This window comes from Anomaloglossus baeobatrachus, chromosome 12 (assembly GCF_048569485.1).
Source record: "Anomaloglossus baeobatrachus isolate aAnoBae1 chromosome 12, aAnoBae1.hap1, whole genome shotgun sequence".
In the NCBI taxonomy this organism is placed as follows: domain Eukaryota; kingdom Metazoa; phylum Chordata; class Amphibia; order Anura; family Aromobatidae; genus Anomaloglossus; species Anomaloglossus baeobatrachus.
The window spans coordinates 88,781,442-88,805,332 of NC_134364.1; the positions used below are offsets into that span (position 1 = coordinate 88,781,442).

General features: G+C 45.2%; 1 protein-coding gene across 1 annotated transcript in view; it reads left to right on the plus strand.

Moving 5' to 3' along the window:
* Positions 1 to 9,149: 9,149 nt before the first annotated feature.
* LOC142257920 (NACHT, LRR and PYD domains-containing protein 12-like) overlaps positions 9,150 to 23,891 on the plus strand; it is a 90,315-nt gene continuing 75,573 nt past the window's right edge. Inside the window, exons 1-3 of the mRNA XM_075330210.1 lie at positions 9,150 to 9,174; positions 16,208 to 16,371; positions 20,379 to 20,550. Of these exons, the coding sequence (XP_075186325.1) occupies positions 9,150 to 9,174; positions 16,208 to 16,371; positions 20,379 to 20,550 (361 nt within the window). The remainder of the gene's footprint in view (positions 9,175 to 16,207; positions 16,372 to 20,378; positions 20,551 to 23,891) is intronic.

Below are 23,891 nucleotides of genomic sequence, written 5' to 3' on the forward strand. Positions count from 1 at the left end.
GGCCTGAGGCAGGAAAACAGTAGACAGTTCAGTTCAGTAGAGTAGAGTGGAGAGTAATGGAGTACCGTTCTGTGCGGGGCCTGGGTTGGAGCCTAGGACCCTCCAAACAGTCAGGCAGGCAGACGGCAGTGGTCGCCTGCAGGAGACCGGGAATATGACCGGTGGAACCGTGAGGGACCAGGACAGGGTAGTGGCCCGCCGGAACCGAACCGGGGAACCGACTGGAAACCGGAGCACAGAGGGGGGTACTCAGATTCTGAAACGAGGTCCCGAATCTACCGGACTAAGTTAATTCCCTGCTTGAGGTCTAAACTTTAGGTCCTTTCCCAACCAAGTCCCGACTAGACAACAGTCCAACGAGGGGGATAGAAAGCCACCCCTCAGGCAGAGAGATCCCACGGGCCAGTGTCTGCGGGCAAACGGGCTCTCCCGACACACACACAGCTGGGGAGTGGACTCCCATCGCTGAAGCGCAGGCAGTCCACAGCTATAAGACAAGGTGCAGGAGAAAGGCGGGGACCACCAAACCGGGTGGGGGACCAGACGCAGCTGGCTGCGGATACCGACCACCATATTCTTGGTTTACCAGAGACTCCGGTGCATCTGTCAGAATGAGTACAACTGTGCCCTCGGGCCGTGCACCGCCCCGCACCACACCAATCCGTCCGCACCCTCACAACCGGACCCTGGGACCATCAATTCCCTACCCATGGAGGGGTCAACACTTGGCTGCGCAACACCGTCCCCGGGGGCCTAGTAAACAGCAGCGGTGGTGTCTACATTCACTACAACCTGTGGGTGGCGTCATGAACTTAACCCAAACTACGGCCCTGGCCGTAAACCTACCTACCAACCCCCTACGTAGCGCCAGCATCCTTTCAGAGCGACATGACCCCGGGTCCGGAGGCGCTCGAGCCACCCACCGACGAGCGCGGGGCGGTACATTAGTCTTGTTGGACATTGTATATGTTTCTGCCTATGGCAGTTGCTACTAAGCCATTTTTGTGACAACCTCTTTGGATGCTAATCCTGCCTGGTGCCCTACACAAGAGTTCCCTGAGGTAGTGGGTGGAGGATCATGTGTCCTAAGGGAATTTTTGATCATCAGGAGTTGGCATATATTAGGGTTTTTGCTGGCTGTACCCAGTGATCTATCCTATCCTTTGTGTCTCTGTGTCCAGGCCTCTCTTTGCTCAAGTCTATTCCTAACCAACTCTGTATTCTTTTATTCTTATATCATCGTCAATATACAGTTAGGTCCAGAAATATTTGGACAGTGACACAATTTTTGCGAGTTGGGCTCTGCATGCCACCACATTGGATTTGAAATGAAACCTCTACAACAGAATTCAAGTGCAGATTGTAACGTTTAATTTGAAGGTTTGAACAAAAATATCTGATAGAAATTGTAGGAATTGTACACATTTCTTTACAAACACTCCACATTTTAGGAAGTCAAAAGTAATTGGACAAATAAATCAAACCCAAAAAAAATATTTTTATTTTCAATATTTTGTTGCGAATCCTTTGGAGGCAATCACTGCCTTAAGTCTGGAACCCATGGACATCACCAAACGCTGGGTTTCCTCCTTCTTAATGCTTTGCCAGGCCTTTACAGCCGCAGCCTTCAGGTCTTGCTTGTTTGTGGGTCTTTCCGTCTTAAGTCTGGATTTGAGCAAGTGAAATGCATGCTCAATTGGGTTAAGATCTGGTGATTGACTTGGCCATTGCAGAATGTTCCACTTTTTTGCACTCATGAACTCCTGGGTAGCTTTGGCTGTATGCTTGGGGTCATTGTCCATCTGTACTATGAAGCGCCGTCCGATCAACTTTGCGGCATTTGCTGAATCTGGGCTGAAAGTATATCCCGGTACACTTCAGAATTCATCCGGCTACTCTTGTCTGCTGTTATGTCATCAATAAACACAAGTGACCCAGTGCCATTGAAAGCCATGCATGCCCATGCCATCACGTTGCCTCCACCATGTTTTACAGAGGATGTGGTGTGCCTTGGATCATGTGCCGTTCCCTTTCTTCTCCAAACTTTTTTCTTCCCATCATTCTGGTACAGGTTGATCTTTGTCTCATCTGTCCATAGAATACTTTTCCAGAACTGAGCTGGCTTCATGAGGCGTTTTTCAGCAAATTTAACTCTGGCCTGTCTATTTTTGGAATTGATGAATGGTTTGCATCTAGATGTGAACCCTTTGTATTTACTTTCATGGAGTCTTCTCTTTACTGTTGACTTAGAGACAGATACACCTACTTCACTGAGAGTGTTCTGGACTTCAGTTGATGTTGTGAACGGGTTCTTCTTCACCAAAGAAAGTATGCGGCGATCATCCACCACTGTTGTCATCCGTGGACGCCCAGGCCTTTTTGAGTTCCCAAGCTCACCAGTCAATTCCTTTTTTCTCAGAATGTACCCGACTGTGGATTTTGCTACTCCAAGCATGTCTGCTATCTCTCTGATGGATTTTTTCTTTTTTTTTCAGCCTCAGGATGTTCTGCTTCACCTCAATTGAGAGTTCCTTAGACCGCATGTTGTCTGGTCACAGCAACAGCTTCCAAATGCAAAACCACACACCTGTAATCAACCCCAGACCTTTTAACTACTTCATTGATTACAGGTTAACGAGGGAGACGCCTTCAGAGTTAATTGCAGCCCTTAGAGTCCCTTGTCCAATTACTTTTGGTCCCTTGAAAAAGAGGAGGCTATGCATTACAGAGCTATGATTCCTAAACCCTTTCTCCGATTTGGATGTGAAAACTCTCATATTGCAGCTGGGAGTGTGCACTTTCAGCCCATATTATATATATAATTGTATTTCTGAACATGTTTTTGTAAACAGCTAAAATAACAAAACTTGTGTCACTGTCCAAATATTTCTGGACCTAACTGTATGTTAAGGGCTTTAACTATCTCTTTGGCGCTGTTCTGAGGCAAGTTAGGATTCCTTTCTTCATCTTTGAGGCTAGCTAGTTTCTTAGGCAGTGACGAGGCATCTAGGTAGAGTAGGTACGCTCCACCGCTATTTCTAGTTGTAAATATATAGTCAGGGGGTTGCTGCCAGTTAGTTTTAAATCACTCTTGTGCTCTATTTTTGGGGTTTACCTGTTTTTCTCTTGGGGTAGTAGTTCATACTTCTTGGATTGCCTCTATCCCTGGATAGAGAAAGAGTTTACCCTTGAGTAAGGATATTTACGGGAATGTCAGAAGTCTCCTGGCCATAAAATGTTGTGTAGTGGCTTTTCACAAGGATATCCTTGAGGTTCCTTGCTCGTCTTGGGGTCATGAGGTGCACATCAGATAGGGCCTCAGCAAGGACAGGGTCAGTCATCAAGATAGGGCAATGTTTATTTAGTACAGATCTCATTGTTTTCCATTCATGGTTATATGTTGAAATAAATTGGATTTTGGAACCCTGTTTATTTTTGAGGGAGATACCACTAGGAACAGTCTCTTGCAGTATTTTTATCCCATAGGTAGCCCTGTGTAATGCTCCTATTGCTAAATCTGCATTTTTCAAATCGATCTCTCAGATCCGCAGCCTGCTTCTCAAATTTGATATCGGAGTAGTTCCACCTCATCCTGAGAAATTGGCTGATCGGGACAGTGCAAATGGTGGAAGGATGGTTAGCTGATGAGGCATGCAACAATGAATTGACTGACATTGTATTTCTATATATGTCTCTTTGGATCATTTGAGCCATATCTACTCAATATTAATGTCCAAAAAATCAGTCCCTGTAGTGTTATATTTATATGTCAGCTTGATGTTAAATTTATTGGAATTGAATTTCCTCATGAAAGTCTTGAGCTGCTCTGCTGTGCCCTGCCAGAAAAATAAGAATGTTATCAATATAGCAAAGCCAGCACTGCACATGGGTGCTGGCCTGAGCATCCTCATCATTGAAGACCAACCTCTCCCAGTAGCCTACGAAGGCGTGCAGGCTTTGCCCATTGCAGTGCCGCGCCTCCGAAATAAAAAAAAATCTCTGAATACAAAAAAAATCACTATATTTCAATGTTCATGGAAAAAATAAGACATCCCCTGAAAAGAAACCATTGCCCGTATGTCTTATTTTTGGAGAAATATGAGTAGTACATCCTATGTTGAGAAGGGGTTAAAGGGGTTATCCGGCTTATTTTGAGTTTTTTCATTATTACCCTATTGGGCTACATTGGGGCAGGTAAGTAGATAGGGACCACTTACCTGCCCTGCTGTCAGCCCCTCTCCCCCGGCTCAGAGTGGTCATGTGACCACTCCTGCCGCAATTTTGCTGCTTCCGGTCATTTCATGTCAACATGGGCAGGACCATGTTGACATGCAAATCTGCCACTGCATGTCGCCTCCCTGATGGGCTGTACAGTGCGATGAGCCCCGCCCTCTTCCCTGCGCCCTCCCACACATTCCCCCGCACCTCTTACTCTCCCCGCAACCTCCCCCTGCACTGCTGTGGGGTCCGTGACCTGGGGGCGGAGCCTGGCGGCGGCTGCCGTGGTGTCAACGCCAGCACCGGGCCCCTGCTCAGGATCACACATTCAAATATACCGGCATCACAGATCACAGATGCCGATATATTTGAAAACGCTGATGAGATGGAGCACAGCGCTGCTTCTCATCACTGCCCGGCTGTCTGTGCTCTCTTCAGCACAGTGGTGACGTCACTACTGTGCTGATATGTCCAGAGCACAGACAGCGCGCGAACGTGAAGGAGCGGCGGGGACCGAGGACGGGTGAGTATGTACTCTCTACATGTGTTCCCTATTGGGGTAGGGGGGGTCGGTGCAGAGCCCGATGTGTGTATGCGGTGCAGAGCCCGATGTGTGTATGCGGTGCAGAGCCCGATGTGTGTATGCGGTGCAGAGCCCGATGTGTGTATGCGGTGCAGAGCCCGATGTGTGTATGCGGTGCAGAGCCCGATGTGTGTATGCGGTGCAGAGCCCGATGTGTGTATGCGGTGCGGAGCCCGATGTGTGTATGCGGTGCGGAGCCCGATGTGGTGGGGGGTGCAGAGCCTGATGTGTGTATGCGGTGCAGAGCCTGATGTGTGTATGCGGTGCAGAGCCTGATGTGTGTATGCGGTGCAGAGCCTGATGTGGTGGGAGGTGCAGAGCCCCCGATGTGGGGCTATTATTTGCAATGCTGTAGTGATAACAGGTCAGGTGCTGGGGCAGAATATACTGACAGGGACTGTGTGTGCAGGGGGCGGGCAGGGGGCGAGGCTGGACACTGGGGTGGGGCTGGACACTGAGGCCGGGCGGTGCCAGCTGTGACTGGGAGGTTTTGCACAGGAAGTGTTCATTTTGCTGGAGCTGAATGTAAACAAGAAGCTGCAGAGAATAAAGGGATAATTCAAGAGGAACAAAATATAGAAAACAAAAAATAACAATGTAGGGGTGTTTTATATGACAATGCAGCACAGACTAGCTTAAACTCAAAAATTTTTGTTATGTCGGCAACCCCTTTAAGTTATCCCTTATAAGAGTATGTTCACACTCAGTCTTTTTGCTGAGACTTTGGAGAGGAAAGTGAGTGGAAATTCTCTAAAATCCTACTCAAAAATTTTCCAAAAGTTCAGCAAAAAAAAAGATTTAAAATATGTGTGTACAGACTTTTTGATGCAGACAGTATGTTTCAGGAAAATGTTGAGGACGATTTTACCTAAAGGATCTTATTTGTTGTTTTGTAATTATTTCTGTGGCAGCTGTGCTGATTGTGTTGCCAAGTTGCAGAAAACGTGCAACTTTTGGCATTTTGACACAAGTTTGACATAGTTTTGCCAAACTGGTTGGAGCTCGGGAAGACGGGGAAATTAAATTGTGAGTCCCACGAAGGACAGAGATTTTTTTTAAATACCCAAAGAGAAAATTGCTTTGGTTTGTGTTACAACACATTATTTTTATGGCCGCATTTCTGTTGAACGTCCCCGCCTTTGTGGTATCATAATTTTATTACAACAGTAAAGGTTAAACTTTGAAACTTGAACGTTAGGAAATTTTCATTTCCGTGTCTTGACTTTCACACTTGGGATTTTACATCCACAGTGAAGACGACTGAGAGCAGAAACACAGGTAAGACTTTAGATATCATTTTATTCTAATTACTCTTGTGGTAAGGACTCATTAAAATATTACCAAAGAAACTAAAATGGAATATTTTGCATTCGTTTCTCAGTCTTACATACTGGTCGTCATTTTTCATACATCGTGTTCAGATCATTCATGTTCCAAAATATTAAAAAAGTTTTAAATAATTTTTTTTATTTTTTAAATTCTAAGACTTCAACATTAATAAATTGTAAAACAGGAAATAGTTTTTGATAATTGTCAAAAATAGGGTTATAGGAATGCATGAGCCAAAAGATGGGGGCGATTCATGCAACAAACTTTAACTTTTCGTATTTTCTGGATTTAAAGGCCGGATTGTATTGTCCCCAAAAACTGGGGGTAAAATGTGGGTGCATCTTACAAAGTGAATAAGGCTTACTGGGGTGGCGTTGTGGAGCGGAGTCATAGGAAACAAGGTCATGGGACGGGCTCTGGGGTGTCGCGGAGGGCGCCATTGATCTGCGGGCAAATGGGCTGCAAGGGTGTCACAGGACGGGGTGTCTCGGCGGCGGAGGCATTTAGCTGACTGCGGGCTGCATTGAATCACCCACAGTTTATGTTAGAGGTGGTGCGTGCCCAGATTGATGCAATGTACTTCAAGAAAAGGGCCGCAGAGTCCTATCTGCAAATGCGCCGCCTTCGTGGCCATTTTCTTGAAGTCCATCTCGTCAACCAATGGAGCCCACAGTCAGCTCAATGCACCCGCCAATGAGACACTCCATCCTGTGACACCCCTATAGCCCACCCGCAGATCAGTGCTGGCTGCCACAACACCCCAAAGCTTGTCCTGTGACCCTGCTTCCTATGACCCCACGCGACCACCACCTCCCCAGTAAGCCATATCCATATTGCAAGACACACTCACGTTTTACCCCCAGTTTTTTTAGGGAAAAAAAGTGCGTTTAACAAGCCATATCTGGGAGACTCAACATAGCCAACAGTCAGATCAGTGGTACCTGCCGCCTAGACACCACATCCTGTGACCCTACTGAGTTGCTCCACTGCAGTGCCACCTCTGCAGCCTGCCGGCAGATCAATGGCGCCCGCCACTGCTGTGACAACCCGAGCCCACAGTATCGCCGACCCTCCTGTGCCACAACACCCTCCGAATCTGCAGCATCGTCCTGCCTCCTGTGACCTTCCTGAGCTGCTCCACCACCGCCGCTCCCCCCTGGTGAACATTAGGATTAAGGCGGGCTTTGCACGTTGCGACATCGCAAGCCGATGCTGCGATGTCGCACGCGATAGTCCTCGCCCCCGTCGCAGGTGCGATATCGTGTGATTGCTGTCGTAGCGAAAATTATCGCTATGCCAGCTTCACATGCACTCACCTTCCCTGCGACCGTCGCTCTGGCCGGCGACCCGCCTCCTTCCTAAGGGGGCGGGTCGTGCAGCGACGTCACACGGCAGGCGGCCAATAGCGGCGGAGGGGCGGAGATGAGCAGGACATAAACATCCCGTCCACCTCCTTCCTTCCACATAGCCACCGGCGGCAGGTAAGGAGATGTTCCTCGCTGCTGCGGCTTCACACACAGCGATGTGTGCTGCCGCAGGAACGAGGAACAACATCGTATCTGTCTCTGCACCGGCATTATGGAAATGTCGGTGAATGCAACGATGATACGATAACGACGTTTTTGCGCTCGTTCATCGTATCATGTAGCATTTACACAGTACGATGTCGAAAGTGACGCCGGATTTGCGTCACTTTCGATTTTACCCCACCGACATTGCATGTGCGATGTCGCAATGTGCAAAGCCGCCCTAAGACGCACTAGGATTATAAGACGGACCCTCATTTTAACATTAAAAATATTTTTTTCCCATTTTCCTCCTCTAAAATTGGGGTGCGTCTTATAATCCAGTGTGTCTTATAAAATGAAAAATACGGTAGGTCATGGCTGCGCGATTCATTGAATTAATCTGATTAATCAATTGAATTACTCATTATTCTGATTTGGGGCAAAACTCTGAAATCGATATTAGTTCCTCCACTTTATGCAAAGATAATATCGAGACCAAAACTGTAGATTAGGTGGATGACAATATAATTTACTTTTTTGACTATACTAATTACATTAGGCCAATGATCACACACAGTCTCACAATGTAAAACATAACGATTATACTTCGCAGCCTCATACAACCACATAACTAGGAAAGGTTGAAATATTTTTAATGAGGACCCCCTTGAGTACCACCATTATAGGCCAAAATAAACCACAGGTGCCTGAGGCCTGAATCTGTTAGGCTATCTCCTATCTTGCTTTTTTTTCTTGTGCCCCGAAGAGCAAGTGCACACAACATTTTTTTTCCAGGCAGAGTTTACCAAGAAGTAGATGGATTTTATGCTTGTTTCATTTTTCAATGTTTTTGTCCGCTTACATTTTTTTAGTGCTTTTCAGCATTTTAGTGACATCTTTTTTTCTGGGAATTTCTTTAGTTTTTCCTTTAACTGTATTTACCAATGAACAGTCAGCGGGTTTTCCCTCTTGCTAATGCAAGTCTATGAATCTGTGAAAAAATTCTGGACTTCACATGAAAAGTTACTGTAGAAGCACCTCATAAAACGAGCATAGCACAACTAATGTGAGAACGATATTTCTTTGCACGTTCCATATGATATCACTCTTTTTTAACCACTTCAGGGCTTTCTAAACACTAATACATTTAAAAGAAGTGACGCTCATTCTTCACATTGTAGAGGGAAAGAGTCCATCGTTGGAGCTACCACCACATCGATGGCGAAGGTCCCTCACATATATGACCACAGAGACTCTGCTCAAGAAGCATTTCTATATCTCTTTTGGAGCAGAATCAGCTCCATAGTCCTCAATGTGAACATTCCCTGAAAAACTAAAAGTGGAAAATCTCCACCACTATCGTGAAAAATGCAGATTTTTCCCATTGGTTTTATTATTTATGCCATAATTTGTGTTTGTTTGTATTTTGTAAATGTGTTAAATTTTTGTGCTATTGTAATGAAGGAGTTATTTATGTTGTCTGGGATTTTTCTATTTTTCTAGGTTCCGGAATGGGGATTACATTGCCCACAGATGGTAAGGATACCTCTTCTTCATATCTACAACAGTCTAATTTTTATTATTATTTATTATTATAGCGCCATTTATTCCATGGTGATTTACATTGACAAGTACAATAATCATGTACAATACAAAGCACATACAGGTACAGGAGGACCCTGCCTGTGAGGGCTCACAGTCTACAGGGGATGGGTGAGGGTACAGGAGGGGAGGGCAGAGCTGGAAATACAAAAGTCATACTTACCCCCAGACCATCTATGCTGCACCTGAATGATAAGGGCGCTGATCCACTCACACCCCACACTCCTTCACCAAGAAGACCCCGTGAGCGGATGTGACTTCAGGTGGGGTGCATGACACTTACTGGTTTCTTCAAGCCAGTGTTCATCACCCTGCCGGCAGTCATTGTCATAGGCAGTAACACATGCAACACTGGAATTCCCTTAACCTACCAGAATTGTTTACTTTTATTCTTCACACCGTTATGACAGACATGACCTTCTTTTCCTTTCTTTTGCACAGTGTGAGGTACTGTTACTCGACCTGTCTCCCTGCTATCTTGAATCTTGTCCTCAAGCTTCAGGGTCTGTGTCTTCTTTCCCCCTCACATCTGTGTCTAATGTTGGGCCTCGACAATTCTCCAAGCCTGGCGAGGTCAGCCTAGGCTCCGGCCCTCTCAAGGTTACCTCAGGGATCCCTGACTACCCCTAGCACCAAGGCCATGTCTTCTCTGCTGTTTCCTCTCGAGACCTCCCTATTTTCCTCCTCGCATCTGTCCCTTTACTCTTAACCCTATCTTTTCCACTCCACTGCTATTTCAGCTCATTGACTTGGTGGCACCTGTTGCCTACAGTCCCACTCTACTGCATCTAGAACCTGCACATAGCTAGCAGCATTTCATATTAACATATACAATACAATTAGTATAACACATAGACTGCATACTGTAGCATAACCAGTACAGGGGCAAGTCCACTCCTGTAGACCGACGGTCCAGTGGACATGGCCCAAGGGATAAGTATGCCTTTATTTTTCTTATATCTGTTCTTACTGATAATTTTTAATGAACACCACAAAATCCCTATAAAGAAGATGCTTCCTTACTGGTTATCTCCTATGTAATCACTTCAGGGCTCCAAAGAAAATTAAAAAAGTCAATATTCTCTTCCAACAATGGCGCCATTCCTCCATTGTCCATTGTTTAGTCACGTGACTGATGCTGCCAGTCAGAGGCAATTTGGATAATACTTGTGGGGTTGATGTCAGCTGTGAATTCTCAGTTGGCATCAAGCCTTGGTGTTAGTAAAGGAGAGGCATCTATCAGACACGCCCATTACTAACCCGGTAAGAATAGAGTTAAAAAACCACACAAATAAAAGTTTATTTGTAGAAACACTCCCCCCACTCCCTCATTCACTAATTTATTATCCCCTTCACCCCCCAGAGATTTTGCATTTTTTGTTTTCATTTTTATTTCCCCTTTCTCCAAGAGACATCAATTTTTTCTATCAATCTTGCCATATGAGGGCTTGTTTTTTGTGGGACGAGTTGTACTTTTGAATGACACCATTCATTTTACCACATAGTGTACTGAACAACAGAGAAAAAAATTCCAAGTGCGGTGAAGTTGCAAAAAAAAGTGAATTGCCCAATTGTTTTGGTTTTTTTTTTATTTACCATGTTCACTATATGGTAAATCTGACCAGGCAATATGATTAGGTCAGTACGAGTTCATAGACACCAAACATGTATGGTCTTACTATTTTTGCGTAGATGCAATGTTTAGATCACCTGTTATTGCATTTTAGTGCAATATTGCGGCTACCAAAAAAACACAATTTTGCGGTTTGGAATTACGGTATTTTCTTACTACGCTCTTTACCGATCAGATGAATTGATTTTATATTATGATAGATCGGACATTTCTGAATGCGGCAATACCAAATATATTTTTTTTTATTGTTTTATTTTCAATGGAGCAAAAGCGGGGTGATTAGAACTTTTAGGGTTTTTTTTATTTTTTTTTATATTTTTTAAAACTCTTTTTGAACATTTTTTTTTTATTTTACTAGCCCCCTTAGGGGACTTTATACCTGCACTTTCCGATCACTTCTGCTTACCAAAGCGGTGCTTCCATATTGCTCTGAACAGCAGAAATGCCCATCTCCTGTGAGTGCGGGTGCTCTGCCGTCATTCACAGGAAGTGAGTCATGTGCAAAAGAGGTCATCAGCTGACTCCATGCTGTCAGAACAACCCATTGGTGCCCCGTGCTTGCATGACTAGGTAGCTGATGGCAGTTGGTAACCGATTTTGACAGTGCAATCTAAGGGGAATAACAGACGCAAGTGAATCTCTGATTCACCTGTGCCTGTTAGCCACACATGTCTGCTGATCTGATCAGCAGACATGTGCAGGCAATAATCTGGGCTCGCTGTGTGAGCCTGCAGTAACAGGAGGGAGGTGACCTAGGACGTATATATATATATATATATATATATATATATATATACATCCTAGGTTGTGAATGGGTTGATTAAAAAGAAATCCTGGCAGTTTCAACATAATTCAATGGGCTTCCAGGATTTCTGTTTAATTCTTAAAATGGTGAATCAGGGAGTGTGGGGTTGTCTTTATTCAAATAAATTTTTTTCCTCTGTGTTGTTTGTTTTTTTTTTTTAACTCTACACTTACAGGGTTAGTAATGGCAGTGTCTGATAAATTCTTCTCCATTAGTAACTCTTGGATTTGATGCCAGCTGTCAATTCACAGCTAACATCAACCTCCAAAGTATTACCCTGATTGTCCGACTCTTCTCGATTGCCCTGGTGAAGTGGCAAAGTGCCAGAATTAACTGGCTATAAAAAATAAGGATGACCCAACAACATTTTTTTAAATTATTTATTTAAGATAATTTATTAAGACAGTGTGGGATCCCCTCTATTTTTGATTACCAGCCAAGGTAAAGCTGACAGCTGAGAGTTGCGGCCCGCAGTTGTCTGTTTCGCCAGCACTGGTTCTAAATAGGAAGGAGCAGATGTCAATTTTTTTCTTTATTGTTCACAGCAGCATACAGACAACTTTTGCATGCTATAAAGTTTGTTGATTGGTTGCACTATCGCGTTTCAACAAACTTTGTTAGCATACGAACAGCACCTAAACTCCAAACTCGAACACTGACACTTCCTGTTCGGTATGAACCCCCAAACTTTTGTAGTTTCCTTCCTGCTCTTGTTTTCCTCCTGTATATCTTATTGTCTAATCCAGTGTGTGTTTGTGTACAGTGTGTCGGAGTTTTGATTTTCCCCTGTCTGTCTTCATCTGTGATTAACATCACTCTCCTGTCTTGTCCCTCCCTAGTGAGATGTGGAGGGGAGAAATGAGACTTGGTCTGCTCATGAGCAGGGTGTCTAAAGGCCCCTTTACACACTGCAACATCACTAGTGACATCGCTGTAACGTCACCGGTTTTGTGACGTAATAGCGACCTCTCCAGCGACATTGCAGTGTGTGACGCGCATCAGTGACCTGGCCCCTGCTGTGAGGTCGCTGATTGCTACAAGTCATTCAGGACCATTTTTTGGTCCTTTGTTTCCCGCTGTGCAGCATGTATCGGTGTGTTTGATATCGTTCCAACGACATCGTTAGTGACCCAGCCCATAGGCGTGCTATAGCGTTCCCTTTCCAGCGAGGTTGTTCTGCAGGTCCATATCGCTGCTGCGTTGTTGGCCAGGTCTGCCTTTTTGACAGATCACCAGCGAGTGTTAGAGACTTTACAGCGATCCCAGCCAGGTCGAGATCGCTGGTGGAATCGCTAGAAAGTCTCAGTGTGTAAAGGGGTCTTTAAACTAGGAGTATCTAGGGATAGAATCAGGCCACCTAGTGTGACGGATGGCTTAGGGGCCCCTATCCCTCGTTATTCTACAAGTTACATTGTGACAGTATCTTCTGGTCTTACTTGGATCATGGAGGTACTGGGTTATGATTCTGGTCACCACAAACGGTCAATCAGTGGTGGTACAACATCAGTGCACAAGAATCCTGGAGGACCACATGAGATGGAGCATTGTGCCATTGTTTACTCTAATTTCTCTAGAGGCAGCTCTCAGTTCACCTCATCTCCAAAACTAGTGCAGGGCTTTCCCGGGGGCCATGATACTGTTGACTAAACCAAATGTTAAGATGTCAAAATCAACCAAGCAAACTCAACTTTATGCTGAAAGGGACACAAATCGTGGGGGTTTTAATCAAAAGCAGACAAGCCTGTGTTCCTCCTGGTATAAAACGAGGTTTTTTGCATTGGAGGTTGGTCTGTGTGCCATCCTATTGCGGAATACTTTACAACAACCCTAATGTTTTCTTCTGACGTTCTTAGACATCTTGCTTTTATAGAGCTACAATACTGAGTGAACTTCTTTATAAAGGAGTCAGGGACTAATGACCGGTTATCTAAGTTGTAGAAGTAAAAGAAGAGATAAGAGAAGGGGACAGTTACCTTTGTGCTCTGAGTACAGATTTAGGCTATGTGCACACGGTGCGTTTTTCTCGGCGTTTTTGCGCGTTTTTCGGGTGCGTTTTTGGCCTCAAAACTGCATGACTTTGCTTCCCCAGCAAAGTCTATGAGTTTTCATTTTTGCTGTCCCCACACAGCGTTTTTTTTCAGCTGCGTTTTTGTGGTGTCACAAAAACGCAGCATGTCAATTATTCCCGTGTTTTTCACTGCGCTTTTCATCCATTGAGTTCAATGGGATGTTGAAAGACGCAATGAGAAACGCAAATAGCTGCGTTTTGGTGCGTTTCTAAGACCAAAAACGCAGCTATAAACGCAGGAGGTGGGTAGTAAAGTGACGTGTACAGGAAGAGGATTCCTTCTGTCAGTATACACAGAAGCGTGAATCCTCCCGGTACCGTCACCACCGCTTCCACCTCCCGTCCTGTGCATGTATGCTGCCGTGCGGCGCCATGTACAGGCAGGAGGTGGAAGCGGCTGCGAAAACAAAAGTTAACAGTAGAAAAAAAAAAAAAAAGTTATACTCACCTGTGTGCAGCCTCCCGGTGCCATGCCCGCTCCCATCTCCTCTCACGGTATCGCCACCCCCGCTCCGGCTGTGTGCAGACGGCCGGGAAAGCTCCGATGGATGCAGGACCTTGCTTACAGGACCTGGCGATGGATCACCTGATGCAGTCACCTGACGCATCAGCTGATCGAGTCTCGGGCTGACGTGGGCGCCCGGCCGGTATCAGCGGATGCGTCAGGAGACTTCATCCTACCGGCAGCTGCTGCAGCGATCGGACGGGATCAGACTCCCGCCCCATCGCTGCAGGAGCTGCCGGTAATCAGCACATAAGTGAGTATGTATTTTTTTTTTTTTTTTTGCACCGATGCATCAGCTGATTGTATAACCGGCTTTTATACAATCAGCTGATGTGTGATGGGATTCAGGCACTTGATCCTGACACATCATCTGATCGCTTTGCCTTCCAGCAAACCGATCAGATGATATTGGATCCGGATTGGACGGTGCGGGACCCTGACCCAGGATTACTGCGGAGGGGGGTTTATTTCAATAAAGATGGAGTCACTAATTGTGTTGTGTTTTATTTCTAATAAAAATATTTTTCTGTGTGTTGTGTTTTTTTTTTATCTTTACTAGAAATTCATGGTGGCCATGTCTAATATTGGCGTGACACCATGAATTTCGGGCTTAGGGCTAGCTGATAATATACAGCTAGCCCTAACCCCATTATTACCCGGCGAGCCACCCGTCACCAGGGCAGCCGGAAGAGTTGGATACAGCGCCAGAAGATGGCGCTTCTATGAAAGCGCCATTTTCTGGGGTGGCTGCGGGACTGCAATTCACAGCGGGGGTGCCCAGAAAGCATGGGCACCCTGCACTGTGGATTCCAATCCCCAGCTGCCTAGTTGTACCCGGCTGGACTCAAAAATGGGGCGAAGCCCACGTCATTTTTTTTTTAAAATTATTTCATGAAATTCATGAAATAATTTAAAAAAAAAGGGCTTCCCTATATTTTTGGTTCCCAGCCGGGTACAAATAGGCAGCTAGGGGTTGGGGGCAGCCCGTACCTGCCTGCTGTACCCGGCTAGCATACAAAAATATGGCGAAGCCCACGTCATTTTTTTTTTTTGGGGGGGGGGGCAAAGAAATCCTGCATACAGTCCTGGAAGGAGGATGCTGAGCCTTGTAGTTCGACAGCTGCTGTCTGCTCTCCTGCATACACTATTGGATGGAGGATGCTGAGCCTTGTAGTTCGACAGCTGCTGTCTGCTCTCCTGCATACACTATTGGATCGAGGATGCTGAGCCTTGTAGTTCTGCAGCTGTCTGCTCTTCTGCATACACTAGTGGAGAATGAAGAACACATTGAAGGAAATGACATCAGACCTTTTTTTTTTTGTTCACTGATAAAAAACGCATAAGGACGCAGTGAGCAAAAACGCAGCAAAACGCAGCAAAAAACGCACCAAATCGCGGCAAAACGCGTGCGTTTTTTGCCGCGTTTTTTCGACGCAGGTGCGTTTCTGTGCGTTTTTAGCGGCCAAAAACGCACAAAAACGCAGCGTCAAAAAAACGCAGCGTGTGCACATAGCCTTATAGACATACAGTATATCTTGGTTTATAATATTTGCTTATGATAAAAAAAAACAATAAAAAGAAATGAAAAAAATAACAAAATAGAGATTAATTAATAAAATATTGGATAATCAGGACAGACATTACCGATCCAGCCCTGAATTTCCTGGATTTCCAGAGTGTAGAGGAACAGAATTGCGAGAAATGATATTAGTAAAAAAAAGTGCAAAGATATAAGAACCAACTAAACCAATAATAACCCATAAAATGGATCAAGGAATTATCCTGTAGATTATAAGCCTCTGAGTTTGTTTAACTTTATGAACAAAATTCGGGAATTAATTATTTAGAAAAAAAAATAACAATAATAATAATTAGGCTGATGTGATCTGTGATTGAATTTTTAATTATTATTCATTTTCGCAAAGATTATATTCTTGTGTTTTCTACATTTCATAGACAATGAGACCAAGACGTTTTACCAGCAGCTTTGTCAGTATGAACACTCTGCGCTGCGGATGATAAATAATTATTTCTGGGACGATCTGCTCCACATTGTGGAAAACTTGAATGCTAATGATCTCTTGGTGGAACTGAATTTGCGAAAAATCACTAATGTTGAGGTGAGAAACAGAAACTACTGGTGTTACAGTTAATCAAACAAGTCTGTGGAGCCTCTGTTAGGAGTCTCAACACAGAAACTAGCCAGATATCCCTCCGGGAAGGACCTAGACAAGGAGTGGCTCTTTTTAGGAGACCACCATAACCACCATATTAAGTGGCACTTTTAGTCAATATCCAACTCTTTGACGAGTTTAAAGATATGACAAGGGAATTACCAAGGCCAGGTATCCATCCACAGACAGCTGTTTCGGGGTATTGCCCCTCATCAGTGTGGAGTAGGATTTTTGGCCAGGTGGGAGCAATGCCTAGTAGACCAGCAAGACAAAAATATCACTGATCTCGGGGAGACCAGCCAGAGAAAACACTGGAAGCAGCCAGAAAAGGCGCTCAACACAGTGAAATCCTAGGTGCATTGCCCCCTTACAGTTAAGGAAATAATTACTTGATACCTTGCTGACTTTATAAGTTTGCCCCCCTGACAAGGATATGAACAATCTACTATTTTAGGGGTAGGTTAATTTTAACAATGAGAGATAGAATATCAAAATAAAATCCAGAAAATCACATTGTATAAATTATATAAATGTATTTGCATTTTGCAGAGAGAAATAAGTATTGATCCCTCTCGCAAACAAAATTTAATACTTGGTGGCCGTCCCCTTGTTGTCAGCCCAGCAGTCAGATGTTTTTTGTAGTTGATGATGAGGTTTGGAGGAATTTTGCTTAACTCCTCTTTGCAGATCATCTCTAAATCATTTAGATTTTGAGGCTGTTTTTGTCAGGGGGCAAACATACAAAATCAGCAGGGGATCAAATAATTATTTCCTTCACTCTATATACAAATATCCATGCATTTCACCGATATAGATGCAGTCCATGTCATCGTCCTGCTGTCTTTGAGAGGCTGAATTTTTACATATAACATAGATCAATTGGTGGAAGACAGTTGCTTCTATTCAATAGAGAACACTCACACTCAACTAATTCTCTACACAATTGGTTTCTGAATTTGTTTGCCTAGCAGGTATCGGCTGGCCACTGTGAACCTACAGCCTAATTTACATAAAGATGCATGGGTCAAGAATGGAATACGCAGGGAAGACAACTCAGTGGTGACTCTACAGATATTTACTAGCTAGGAAATGGGAGATGGAGAGGAGTGCGCAAGTGGGAAACAATAGAAAGGTTTTGGTCACTGTTGGCATGTTTCACAGTTACATTTGATTGATCTAGTGCACACAATCACTGGATATTACTATAAGTAATTACCGTACTATGAACAGAAACCCTGCCTCAATCCTTCTGTCAGTGTGTCACCCACTTACAGTCACAATATACAGTCAAGCAAGAACACTGTATATAAATCTATTAAAGTTAACGGTATACTGATTGGGACATAGTTGTCTCAGAATTCACTATACCAACAGTCATCTCTGATAATATAGCTATTTTCTCTCTCTGCTGTCCATTAAGGAGGGAAAGGACAACATGACTCACTTAGACGCTGCACCAAAACAATGGTTAATTTCTCAGTCCCTGGTTCTCGGTGCCCAATCATCGGTATTTGACAGTGTAGCTTGGCCCTCTTATGGTAGCGGTATTTGGTCTTTGGGTTCCTCTGGCGACTGTATTCGATCATCAGGATCCTCTGACTACAGTATTCAGTCTTGGAGTTCCTCTTTTAGTGATATTCAGTCTTCAGGTTCCTCTGACAATTATATTTGGTCTTCAGGTTCCTCTGGCGATGGTGGTCAATTTTTGGCTTCTTATGGGCTCAGTTGACTTTCAGATATTTCCACTGCAGATGAAAAATCCCAACTCTGCGGCGCACATATATGCTCCTCCGGTAGTCTTGGCACCAACTCCTTCTTTTTGCTGGTAGACAAGCGTTTTCTAGTTTATAACTGCTCCACAAGTGTCACCTGAATCAGTATCCCCCTCTAACTCTTCCCTTGAGGAAACACATTCCTTATAGGTCAGTTCCTGGCGATCCTGGTTTACCGGCAGATGATGATGTTGGTGTACAAATGCCGGAGAGCAATGAATATGAGTATTTTCAGTTGGTCATCCCCTTACAATATCATATCTATTTTCATCCCATAAGATAAGTTTGAACTTATCTTTCACTACACCATCCAGCAATGTAACTAGTTTTTGTGACCATAAAGCTTTTCATATGTTCCCTTTAATTTGAAATTCAACACAGCATTATCCATTGAAAATGTTACATTAAGAAGCAGCCCAGCAACTTTTTTCACAACTCACCACCTGATTGTTTATAACACTTTACACTTCTCCTATATATATTTTACACTCACATCCATTTTGTATGTCCCATGATTTATCAGCACAGTATCACGTAAGCAGCTAGAGCTAGTACCATCTTTACCTCCTGGAGTGAAAGTGGCATTATCCTCCTCTCTATATTATGATAAGTAAGATAATAGATTATAAGTATATGATGAGACTCTTAAGGGCTGGTTCACACTAAGCGACAGCGACAACGAGGTCGCTGTTACGTCACCATTTTCTGTGACGTAACAGCGACCTTGTAAGTCGCTGTTATGATCGCTGCTTAGCTGTCAAACACAGCAGCCGAAGCAGCGATCATAACCGCGAGAGCAGGGAGCCGCGCACACTGCTTAGCGCTGGCTCCTTGCTCTCCTAGCTACAGTACACATCGGGTTAATTAACCCGATGTGTACTGCAGCTACATGTGCAGAGAGCCGGAGCCGGCAGCACAGGCAGCGTGAGAGCTGCGGAGGCTGGTAACTAAGGTAAATATCGGGTAACCACCTTGGTTACCCGATGTTTACCCTGGTTACAGCTTACCGCAGTTGCCAGATGCCGGCTCCTGCTCCCTGCTCGCTTCATTTCGTCGCTCTCTAGCTGTCACACACAGCGATCTGTGTGTCACAGCGGGAGAGCGCCTTTGAAGAAAACGAACCAGGGCTGTGTGTAACGAGCAGCGATCTCGCAGCAGGGGCCAGATCGCTGCTCAGTGTCACACACAGCGAGATCGCTAATGAGGTCACTGTTGCGTCACCAAAACCGTGCCGTAGCAGCGATTTCGGTAGCGATCTCGCTATGTGTGAAGCACCCCTAACTCTGACCTCCCTCAATATTATTGTGTGATAAGAGCTGTCTAGTCATCATCGGTAGCTGTGATAAGAGTTTCTATCCTTCGCCTGTGTCATTCTTGGCGGTTCAAGGATAAAAAATTAAACATTTAAACAAGGGAACGCATGTGAAGGGTCTGGGAGATAGCGGTGAGGAGGAGAAAAAGAATCTGCTCACCTGATGTGGTTGTGCAGCCCTCGCACAACCACGGTATAGGACGGGAGTGTGGTGTCAGAGTTCTTCTAACCTGTTAGCCCACGATGTCCATCCAGGGAAGCGCATTCCTGAAGAGCTGGTCACCTGACATGTCACCTGGCGTTTCTGGTAGTCTGACCTCCGTATCAAGCAGCTCTTGCCGTGAACCCACAGAGGGGAAGATCAGCAGTAAAGTATAGAAGCACGGTCTGATAGAGCGCTAAGGAGGCCACAGTATTAGATTAATTTTTTTTAGAATTTATTGTTTTATAGTGGCTGATAGAAAACAATAAATTCTAAAAAAAATAATCTAATACTGTGGCCTCCTTAGCGCTCTATCAGACCGTGCTTCTATACTTTACTATTCTTGGTGGTACAGTCCATGCAATTTTATCATTTAGGAATTTTTAAAGTGGTGACGCCTTTTTAGTGTACATAAAGCAATTTTATATCCAGAGGAGGAATCCATGAATTTTCAGATTAAAAAAAAAACAACAAAATAAAAACATTTAATTAAGTTAATACTGGCAGAATTATATAAGAGACTAGTGACAAGATGAGTAAAAAACAAAACATTGGACTGCTACTTTAAAGTTTTTGCCTCAAGGTCTGTAACACCTTAAGCATCGATTTAAATGACGTTTTTTATTATTTATCTCTGTATAATAAACCTTATATTTTTGTATTTTAGAAATACTTGTTTCTTGAAAATGATAAAAAGACCTTGGCCCGGACTTTACTACAGGATATTTGTCTCATAGGAAGAGAAGCCGTGATAGGATTATGGGTCACTCTTTATGCCTTAAAGAGGAATCATGGCTTCCCCAGCTTGGACGCTGTATTGGAGGAGTTTTATCATAGAGGTAACATTGTGTGTGAGAGGTGTCAGTCCTGAAATTTAGGGTTTTTTTAAACTTACATTGTCCAAAATTTACAATCGCAATCTTGGAATCTTTATCAATATGTCAATGTTTGAGGAAAACATTTTTTTACCGCTTTATCAGTACAAGTCATAGTTCACTGTTGTTGTCGTGTGATTATTTGGTTTATTACTTCCTTCTTCGATTTACAATTAAAGATTGTATTTATTTGATTGTTGGAGGAGAACATCATTTTTCTTCTCTTTAATTTGGGTATTGCAGTAATGAGAGGGGATTTCCGATTTTAGGAAACAAGTGCTGGATCAGGGGTGGTTGGGTAAAGAAGTTTATTTTTTATTTACGACAAAATGCAACTGGAGACAGAACTTTTCTGAAATCGTAAATCTACTTTTAAACTGTGAATCTTCAGGTTATTACCATATTTTTCGTTTTATAAGATGCACCTCAAATTTAGAGATAAAACAGGTAAAAAAAAGGGAGGGATCTCTCTTATGCCCCATTGGTGTCTTACTGGAGGGCTGGCCGCAGCGGTGGTGGAGGGGGGTCACAGGAGGCAGGGGCAGTGCTGGAGTAGGATGCTGCTGCAGGCACTGTAGTGGGGGATGTGCTCACTGCGGTTGGGGCGGTGTTGGCAGCTGATGCCATGCTGCTTGTGTGGAGAAAAGCCGTGCAATAGGTGTCACAGATGCTCTGTCGGTGGTGCGGATGTCAAAGAAATGGCACCCGTAGTCGGCACGTGGTCAGTTTGAGCTCTTGGCTCAATGACAAGCTGAAATCTCATCTGCGCACATGCCACCTCCGGGCGCCATTATCCTTAAGACCACTGTTGGGAGATCAATGGGCCGTAGGCGGAGCATGCGCAGATAAGATCGTGAGGTAAGAGTTCCATCTGCGCATGTTCCAACTCCGGACACCATTATTTTAAGTTTGCATCACCAACAGAGCATCTCACCTGCCACACTGCTCTGCTCCACACGGCCCCCACTACAGGCAGCACAGCGCCCCCCCAAAGCCAGCACAGCCCTCACTGCAGCCAGCACAGCCCCCACTAGAGGCAGCACAGCGCCCCCCCGAAGCCAGCACAGCCCTCACTGCAGCCAGCACAGCCCCCACTACAGGCAACACAGCGCCCCCCCGAAGTCAGCACAGTCCCCCACCACAGCCATCACAGCCCCCACCACAGCCAGCATAGCCCTCACTGCAGCCAGCACAGACCTCACCGCAGCCAGCACAGACCTCACTGCAGCCAGCACAGCCCTGACCACAGCCAGCATAGCCCTCACCACAGCCAGCACAGACCTCACCGCAGCCAGCACAGACCTCACTGCAGCCAGCACAGCCCTGACCACAGCCAGCATAGCCCTCACCACAGCCAGCATAGCCCTCACCGCAGCCAGCACAGACCTCACCGCAGCCAGCACAGACCTCACCGCAGCCAGCACAGACCTCACTACAGGCAGCACAGCGCCCCCCCGAAGCCAGCACAGCCCTCACTGCAGCCAGCACAGCCCCCACTACAGGCAGCACAGCGCCCCCCCGAAGCCAGCACAGCCCTCACTGCAGCCAGCACAGCCCCCACTACAGGCAACACAGCGCTCCCCCCGAAGCCAGCATAGTCCCCCACCACAGCCATCACAGCCCCCACCACAGCCATCACAGCCCCCACCACAGCCAGCACAGACCTCACCGCAGCCAGCACAGACCTCACCGCAGCCAGCACAGACCTCACTGCAGCCAGCACAGCCCTGACCACAGCCAGCATAGCCCTCATCACTGCCAGCATAGCCCTCACCACAGCCAGCACAGACCTCACCGCAGCCAGCACAGACCTCACCTTAGCCAGCACAGACCTCACTACAGGCAGCACAGCGCCCCCCCGAAGCCAGCACAGCCCTCACTGCAGCCAGCACAGCCCCCACTACAGGCAGCACAGCGCCCCCCTGAAGCCAGCACAGCCATCACTGCAGCCAGCACAGCCCCCACTACAGGCAACGCAGCGCCCCCCTGAAACCAGCACAGTCCCCCACCACAGCCAGCATAGCCCTCACCGCAGCCAGCACAGACCTCACCGCAGCCAGCATAGACCTCACCGCAGCCAGCACAGCCCTGACCACAGGCACCACAGTGCCTAGCACAGCCCTCACCGCAGTCAGCACAGCCCTGACCACAGGCACCATAGTGCCTAGCACAGCCAGCACAGCCCTCACCGCACCCAGCACAGCGACCATTCTCCATCTCCTGGTAAGCTACATTCGCATTATAAGATGCACCCTTCATTTTCCTCCCAAATTTTTGGGAGCAAAAGTGCATCGTATAATCCGAAAAATACACTATTTCCCCAAGGGCACAACCAATGCTTTTCTGGAAGCTTCAATTGATACATTCCCAAATCAGAAATTACTACTGCATTTTTGGTACTATATGACAAACCAAATTATAAGGGTTAAACATCAGAAAATAAGAAAAACATATATCCAACTAAATAAAACTTCCCTGATGGTGTAAGAAAGGGGAACAGTCAAATGCACTAAGGTAGATAAAGGAAGTGGTGTTTCTCTGTAGCATGTACGTATATTGTAAACACTATGCCTTGAAAGAAGTATTCAAGCTGACGTTTTTAATGGTACTATTTTAGCGCAGATGATATGTTTTCATCGCCTGTTATTGCATTTTTGCGCATTATTTGTGATTACCAAAAAAACGTAATTTTGGTGTGTAGAATATTTTTTGCCGCTATGCCATTTACCGATCAGATTGATTGTATATTTTGAAAGATTGGGCATTACTGAATGCAGCGATACCAAATATGTGTACATTTTTTATTTTTTTAACCATTTCATTTTCAATGGGGCAAATGGGGGGTGATTTGAACGTTTAGATTTTTATTTTTTTTTTTAATTTTTTAAAACTTTTTTTTAACTTTTTTTTTACTAGTTTCACTAGGGAACTATAAGGATCAGCAGTCCAATCGCTCATTCATTTCTGTTGATCAGAGCTGCACAGCTCTGATCAGCAGAAATACTGTGTTCCTGTTACAGCCGCTGCTCTGTCAGCTATGATAGTTCCTATGTTATGATAGCGAAAGGAGTCATCACATGACCCGTCACTACCATGGCAACCATCAGGTCCCCATGATCGCGTCATGGGGCCTCCGATGGCAGCGGGGAAAGGCAATTTCCCCACACCGGCAATTTAAATTGCGCTGTCACATTTTGACAGCGTGATCTCAGAGATTAACAGGTGCAGGTGGATCGCAGATCCACCCATGCCTGATAGCAACAGATGTCAGCTGTTCAAATCAGCAGACATGTGCAGGGATCACC